General features: G+C 39.6%; 1 protein-coding gene across 1 annotated transcript; it reads right to left on the reverse strand.

Moving 5' to 3' along the window:
* Window positions 1-3,257: 3,257 nt before the first annotated feature.
* Window positions 3,258-7,934, reverse strand: LOC147358749 (olfactory receptor 5AK3-like). The gene has a single exon (XM_086338715.1). The coding sequence runs from the start codon at window positions 7,932-7,934 to the stop codon at window positions 7,005-7,007; it is 930 nt and encodes a 309-aa protein (XP_086194841.1). The 3' UTR covers window positions 3,258-7,004.
* Window positions 7,935-8,204: the final 270 nt, after the last annotated feature.

An 8,204-nucleotide genomic window follows, 5' to 3' on the forward strand; every position in this document is an offset into this window, starting at 1 on the left:
GCCAAATAGAGCAACACCCCATAAATGTGTATGTGAGTGCCTGTGCCTCTTGCCCTTACTTTGTGGGACAGCAGTCCTGTGCGTCCTGTCTGGAGTTACCATCACTGGTTGTTCACATCTCTAGTTTATATAATCCAAAATATGTTTTAGTAGTTTAGAAGTTGAATGGTTCTATGAAGATCTACAAGACCTTTTAGAACTAACACCCAAAAAAAGATGTCCTTTTCATTATAGGGGACTGGAATGCAAAAGTAGGAAGTCAAGAAACACCTGCAGTAACAGGCAAATTTGGCCTTGGAGTACAGAATGAACCAGGGCAAAGGCTAATAAGAGTTTTTCCAAGAGAACGCACTGGTCATAGCAAACACCCTCTTCCAACAACAAAAGAGAAGACTCTACACATGGACATCACCAGATAGCCAACACTGAAATCAGACTGATTATATTCTTTGCAGCCAAAGATGGAGAAGCTCTATAGAGTCAGCAAAAACAAGACTGGGAGCTGACTGTGGCTCAGATCATCAACTCCTTATGGCCAAAGTCAGACTTAAATTGAAGAAAGTAGGGAAAACTGCTAGACCATTCAGGTATGACTTAAATCAAATCCCTTATGATTATATAGTGGAAATGATAAATAGATTTAAGGGACTAGATCTAATAGACAGAGTGCTTGATGAACTATGGATGGAGGTTCGTGACATTGTACAGGAGACAAGGAGCAAGATCATCCCCAAGAAAAAGAAATGCAAAAAAGCAAAATGGCTGTCTGAGGAGGCCTTACAAATAGCTATGAAAAGAAGAGAAGCCAAAAGCAAAGGAGAAAAGGAAATATATACCCATCTGAATGCAGAGTTCCAAAGAATAGCAAGGAGAGATAAGAAAGCCTTCTTTAGTGATCAGTGCAAAGAAATAGAGGAAAATAATAGAATGGGAAAGACTGAAGATCTCTTCAAGAAAATCAGAGATACCAAGGGAACATTTCATGCAAAGATGGGCTCAATAAAGGACAGAAATGGTATGGACCTAACAGAAGGAGAAGATATTAAGAAGAGGTGACAAGAATACACAGAACTGTACAAAAAAGATTTTGACGACCCAGATAATCATGATGGTATGATCACTCACCTAGAGCCAGACATCCTGGAATGTGAAGTCAGGTGGGCCTTAGGAAGCATCACTACAAACAAAGCTAGTGGAGATGATGGAATTCCAGTTGAGCTGTTTCAAATCCTAAAAGATGATGCTGTGAAAGTGTTGCACTCAATATGCCAGCAAATTTGGAAAACTCAGCAGTGGCCACAGGACTGGAAAAGGTCAGTTTTCATTCCAGTCCCTAAGAAAGGCAATACCAAAGAATGCTCAAACTACCGAACAATTGCACTCATCTCACATGCTAGCAAAGTAATGCTCAAAATTCTCCAAGTCAGGCTTCAACAATATGTGAACCATGAACTTCCAGATGCTTAAGCTGGTTTTAGGAAAGGCAGAGGAACCAGAGATCAAATTGCCAACATCCATTAGATCATCCAAAAAAGCAAGAGAGTTCCAGAAAAATGTCTATTTCTGCTTTATTGACTATGCCAAAGCCTTTGACTGTGTGGATCACAATAAACTGTGGAAAATTCTGAAACAATTAGGAATACCAGACCACCTGACCTGAGTCTTGAGAAATCTGTATGCAGGTCAGGAAGCAACAGTTAGAACTGAACATGGAACCACAGACTGGTTCCAAATAGGAAAGGGAGTATGGAAAGGCTGTATATTATCAGCCTGCTTATTTAACTTATATGCAGAGTGCTGCTGCTGCTGCTGCTAAGTCGCTTCAGTTGTGTCCGACTCTGTGCAACCCCATAGACGGCAGCCCACCAGGCTCCCCCGTCCCTGGGATTCTCCAGGCAAGAACACTGGAGTGGGTTGCCATTTCCTTCTCCAATGCAAGAAAGTGAAAAGTGAAAGTGAAGTTGCTCAGTCGTGTCCGACTCTTCGTGATCCCATGGACTGCAGCCCGCCAGGCTCCTCCATCCATGGGATTCTCCAGGCAAGAGTACTGGAGTGGGGTGCCATCGCCTTCTCCAATATGCAGAGTACATCACGAGAAATGCCAGGCTGGTTGAAGCACAAGCTGGAATCAAGATTGCTGGGAGAAATATCAATAACCTCAGATATGCAGATGACACCACCCTTATGGCAGAAAGTGAAGAGGACCTAAAGAGCCTCTTAATGAAAGTGAAAGAGGAGAGTGAAAAAGTTGGCTTAAAGCTCAACATTCAGAAAATGAAGATTATGGCATCTGGTCCCATCACTTCATGGCAAATGGATGGGGAAACAGTGGAAACAGTGGCAAACTTTGTTTTTTGGGGCTCAAAATCACTGCAGATGGTGATTGCAGCCATGAAATTAAAAGACACTTACTCCTTGGAAGAAAATTTATGACCAACCTAGACTGCATGTTAAAAAGCAGAGACATTACTTTGCCTAGGCAAAGAAAAAGGCAAGGCTACAGTTTTTCCAGTGGTCATGTATGGATGTGAGAGTTGGACTCTAAAGAAAGCTGAGCGCCGAAGAATTGATGCTTTTGAACTGTGGTGTTGGAGAAGACTCTTGAGAGTCCCTTGGACTGCAAGGAGATCCAACCAGTCCATTCTAAAGGAGATCAGTCCTGGGTGTTCATTGGAAGGAATGATGCTGAAGCTGAAACTGCAATACTTTGGCCACCCGATGCAAAGAGCTGACTCATTTGAAAAGACCCTGATACTGGGAAAGATAAAGGCAGGAGGAAAATGGGACAACAGAGGATGAGATGTTTGGATGACATCACGGAGTCAATAGCCATGAGTTTAAGTAAACTCCAGGGGTTGGTGATGGACAGGGAGGCCTGGCATGCTGCAGTCCATGGGGTCGCAAAGAGTCGAATGTGACTCACTGACTGAACTGAACTACACACTAGTGAGGGGTCACTCTCCATCCCTCTTCTGATGTCTGTGTCAGAAGCTTTCTCTATCTCTCTTATACTTAAATGAATCTTTACTACAGAAAAGCTCTGAGTATCAAGCCTTGTCTCTGGCCCTGGATTGAATTCTTCTCCTCTGTAGGCCAAGAATCCTGGCATCTCTTGTGGTTCAGCAACAGCCTTTCACATTGATCAATATGTATTCATTATATTATTGCAAGATATGTTTACCATGTCTTTAAATTAGGTGTGATAACAGGCATCTGCTGCTACTGCTGCTAAGTTGCTTCAGTTGTGTCCGACTCTGTGCGACCCCAGAGATGGCAGCCCACCAGGCTCCCCTGTCTCTGGGATTCTCCAGGCAAGAACACTGGAGTGGGTTGCCATTTCCTTCTCCAATGCATGAAAGCGAAAAGGGAAAGTGAAGTCGCTCAGTCATGTCCGACTCCTAGCGACCCCATGGAGTGCAGCCTACCAGGCCTCTCCGTCCATGGGATTTCCCAGGCAAGAGTACTGGAGTGGGGTGCCATTGCCTTCTCTGTAACAGGCATCTAAAGCCCTGCAACTTTGGTCTTCATTAGAGATTTTTTTTGGGTCATTCTAGACTTTTTTTTTCTCTTTCCAAATGGATGTGGTGCTTTTTTTTTTTAGAGGAAGGCTGCACTATCATGACTTTCTTGTATGTTAAATGCTCTTTAATCTCCTCTCTGTTACCTTTTGGCAATCAACATTCTTTTAGTAAAAAAAAAAAAAAAAATCTAATTTCATTAGGTTCTCAAATACAGTTGGATATTGTTGATTTCAGTGTTCTTCTCTTATTTTAAATTTTCTTTGTTCCCCAAATTAGTTATCCACTTTATTGTTATTTTTAGCTTTGGAGAATGCTGCTGTTGCTGCTGTTAAGTCGCTTCAGTCGTGTCTGACCCTGTTTGACCCCATAAATGGCAGCCCATCAGGCTCCCCTGTCCCTGAGATTCTCCAGGCAAGAACACTGGAGTGGGTTGCCATTTCCTTCTCCAATGCATGACAGTGAAAAGTGAAAGTGAAGTCGATCAGTCGTGTCCGACTCTTAGAGACCCCATAGATGGCAGCCCATCAGGCTCCCCCATCCCTGGAATTCTCCAGGCAAGAACACTGGAGCAGGCTGCCATTTCCTTCTCCTCAGAGAATGAATTCTTTCATTTATTATTTCTGTCATTTATGGGGTTTTCAACATCAATTAAAAATAATCGCTACTCTCTTCTCCTTTCTTTAATATTATTTTCTGATGCCTTGAAATGTATACTTACTTAATTTATCATTATTTCCTATTTATTAACTCAAATATTTATAAAGTTATAAAAATTTATTTGAACACCTCTTATAGTTTGTAATGTCATGGTTTGTAAAATATTATTTTATACATATTTTTCAATTTTGTTTTTAACCAACCAAAGTGTTGTTTAAATGAGAATTTCAGTTTTAAGTGGTAGAATTTTAGGTGTTTTTAACTTCAAGCTTTACTTTTAAATTCTAGATCTACTTCTTTAGATCAGAGAATATTTTCTACACTATTTCTGATTTTTGGAGTCCATTGTATTTCTGTAATTCTTTCTGGGACATATAAAAAGGACATAGGAAAGAATTAAAAAAAAAAAGGAAAGAAAGAAGAAAGGGAGGGAAAGAGGAAGGAAAGAAAGAAAGAGAGAAAGAAAAAGAAGGAACAAAGAAAGATATTTGTCTGATTTCAAGTTATTTTGAAAGGGGAAAATCAGTTCTTCCAATAAACCAGACTGTGATGTGTCTATCACAGTATCAATAGCCACAAAAAACCAATTAGAAACAGCGTTTCTAACTGGATTCCCTCAGTCTACAAGGAAACTGTAAAAAGACTAAGAAATCTCTAAGTATCTGCTACTTTCTCACTATAGCTTTTCCTACTTTATTCTTTGCACCTCTTGAGCACTAATTACTGAGATGCCCAGTTGCTGGTCTTCTTTTTGCTAGTAACTAAATCTAGAGAGTACCTGCTTCCTTATTTCATACTTGGATTTGTTAAGCAAAGCATGTATTCTATAAAAAGCCCGTTCCCACTTACTGAGATGTCTATAGCTTCTGTGGAGTGAGCTAAAGAAGCAAAATAAACCTAAATTTTGATTTTAGGTGTGTTTGATTGGTAGGCTTCCACAATATAGAGTTTCTGTATGTATTTACTCTCATTAATTATATCAAATAGTTTTTCTGTAACTTTATTAAAATTTTTTTTTCTCAACTTGATCTTTCATGAACTGGGAGAGGTAAGTTTAACATTTACTATTACAGTACCATTATGCTTTTTTCATCCATGCATTTTGTGATCTTTCACCTTGTAAATAATAAGGTGATATTATTTAATATACAGGTTTTTCTCATGAATATAGCTACACAAAGTTCTCTATGCAAGGTATTTAAAGATATTACATTAAAGAATGTTTGTATAAGGAGACTTATCAAAATATTAAAACTTAGAAGCACCTCTGTCTTCAGAGATGATTCAGGGTGGTAAATATAAACATCTCTCCTTTCCTCTCAGAAGAGGATTTGCTTACACTTCGGGTGAAGATAAGGTTTCTCTCTGCAAAGCAAATATGAGCAGGTCACCGGCAACCTTAAGTAATATCAGAGTTTCATAATTTTGGGCTTTCTTTCCCAGAGTGCAGAAAAATGCACCCTGTTGCATGGGCTGGTATTATCTGGTTTCTTTTGATACTGTTTGTGTTAGAACTGGATCCATATCGCTATGCTTCTATGCTCGTAATTCAGTCCACAATTTGGAACTTCTGGAAACATTGAAGAAGACAATGAACTCTCATCCTATTGTTACAACATCCTATGATTTAACTGACGAGTGAGATTGAAAGAAGTATAATAAGTGATCTCAAGTCTTTTTTTTTTTTTAAACATGCTTGTCAACAGGATGGGTGTGTAATCAATTCTTTTTTTCCCCCCTCATGTTCAAGCTCAGGTATAACTTCTTCCGTTCAACCTCAACTCCTCCAACCTCAAGGCCTCACTTGTGGGTAAATGAGTCCATTCTGTAGCACCAAATTATTCATTGCATGTTATATATGTGCAAGATGGTATTGCTGGAGATTCATGTTATATTTAAAATACAATTTTACCAAAATGAACTGATATGATCTGCATTTGCCTGACTCCTGTGTCAGCTTCCTAGCTGGTTAGAGAACATACACAGAAAGGACAGATACTACTTCATAATGTCTGCATATGTATGCAGATTCACTGAAGGGGTTTTCCCCCTTACCTTTCTGCATGTTTTCTCAAAAAATGGCACTTTCAATTATTCTTTATAAAAGTAAAATAGCTTAGCTATAGACTCACAGCTAGAGTAATAGTACCAGACACTAAAAAAGATTTTTGTCCTGAGATTTTTTTATATTATACATATAGAGGGTATTTAAAAATTTTATACACTTTATTTTCTTGTTCTTTTTTAAGGGCAGGTGTTTGAAAAAAGGGCTCATCAAAAGGTTCAAAAGGAGTATCAAAGATCTTTTCAGACACTTTCAAGAAACACATGAATTAGAAAATTATTTAATCACAAGATGTTTTCATTAAATTTCAGATCCATTGATATAATTAAAGAACGCCTTTGGAACTCATGGGCTTCCCCAGTAACTCAGCTGGTAAAGAGTCCTCCTGCAATGCAGAAGACCCCGGTTCTATTCCTGGGTTGGGGAGATCCACTGGAGAAGGGACAAGCTACCTACCCCAGTATTTTGGGGCTTCCCTGGTGGGCTCAGATGGTAAAGAAACCACCTGCAATGTGGGAGACCTCGGTTAGATCCCTGGGTTGGGAAGATCCCTGGAGAAAGAAATGGCTACCTACTCCAGTATTCTGACCTGGAGAATTCTATGGACTGTATAGTCTATGGGATTGCAAAGAGTCAGCACGACTAAGTGACTTTCACTTCACTTGGAACTCACAAATATTTGAAACACCTTCTGCTGTTGAAAAATGAGAGAATTGTTCCTTGCTTGTTGAATCATACTGAGTTAGTAATTGATGTTCAGTCTAGGAACACTTTTTTCCAATCCCTTTTAGGGCTTCTCTTACATCTTGGTTTCTCAGACTGTAGATGATAGGGTTTAACATGGGAATCACAATCCCATAAAAAATGGAAGCCATTTTTTCTTGCTCTTGAGACTCTATGGTACCATGATGCACATACATATAAGAGAGTGTTCCATAGAAAATGGTGACAGCTGTCAGGTGGGAGGCACAGGTGGAGAAGGCTTTTTTCTTCCCTGCAGCAGAAGAGATCTTCAGGATGGCAGACAAGATAAACATGTAGGAAAAGATGATGACCAATATAGTGAATGTCAAGTTAAACCCCACAAAGGCTGCTAGTACCATGATGCTGAAGTAAATATCGGAGCATGAGAGGGCCAGAATTGGGGGTTCATCACAGAAAAAGTGGTTAATTTTATTGGATTTGCAAAACTTCAGTGAGAAAGTAAAGCCTACATTGACAGAAGCATTCAGGAAACCCATGAAGTATGAAGCAGTTAAGAGTTGACTGCAGACTCTCTGGGACATGACAGTTCCATAGCGAAGTGGGTTACAGATGGCCACATAATGGTCCACTGCCATAGCCCCCAGGATGTAGCAATCACTTGTTACAAAGGTGCCATAGACTAGCAACTGCACCATACATCCGAAGAATGAGATGGAATTTTCAGTGCTCATCAAATTATGCAACATCTTGGGAGTGATAGCAGTGGCATAACAGAGATCAACAAAAGCCAAGTTTTGGAGGAAAAAGTACATGGGGGTGTGAAGGGAAGAGTCAGTCTTGATGAGTAGTATCATGCCAATGTTACCCACCAAGGCGACCACATAGATCACTAGAAATACTATGAAGAGGACATGCCAAGACTTGTGTTGACCAGTGAATCCCAGGAGAATGAATTCAGTTACTTCAGTGCCATTGTTTTGTCCCATGGCTTGTAATGATTATCAGCTGAAAAGTTGCAAAGAAAGAGCAGAGAAAGCTGACTATTGTGATTCTTAAATTCTAGAACTGGAAATAGTACAATATATAACTTCACAGTAGGGTCAGAGAATAATTTCCATGACATAATTGACTTAGATATTTAAAGGTTGAACCTTGATATTTGACTGAGATATTTTTAGTTTGGGGATGTTGTTGTGGATCAAAGAGCATCTGTGTTCTCAAAGTGCAGAGTGATGGGTATTTCATAAGTACATCAA

Source organism: Bos grunniens, chromosome 15, assembly GCF_055505025.1.
Source record: "Bos grunniens cultivar Pamir isolate PY7600 chromosome 15, Bosgru_T2T1.0, whole genome shotgun sequence".
Taxonomy (NCBI): Eukaryota; Metazoa; Chordata; class Mammalia; order Artiodactyla; family Bovidae; genus Bos; species Bos grunniens.

Excerpts from the sequence above, each read along its gene's own strand:
- LOC147358749 (XM_086338715.1), bottom strand. The coding sequence starts at position 7,934 with ATGGGACAAAACAATGGCACTGAAGTAACTGAATTCATTCTCCTGGGA.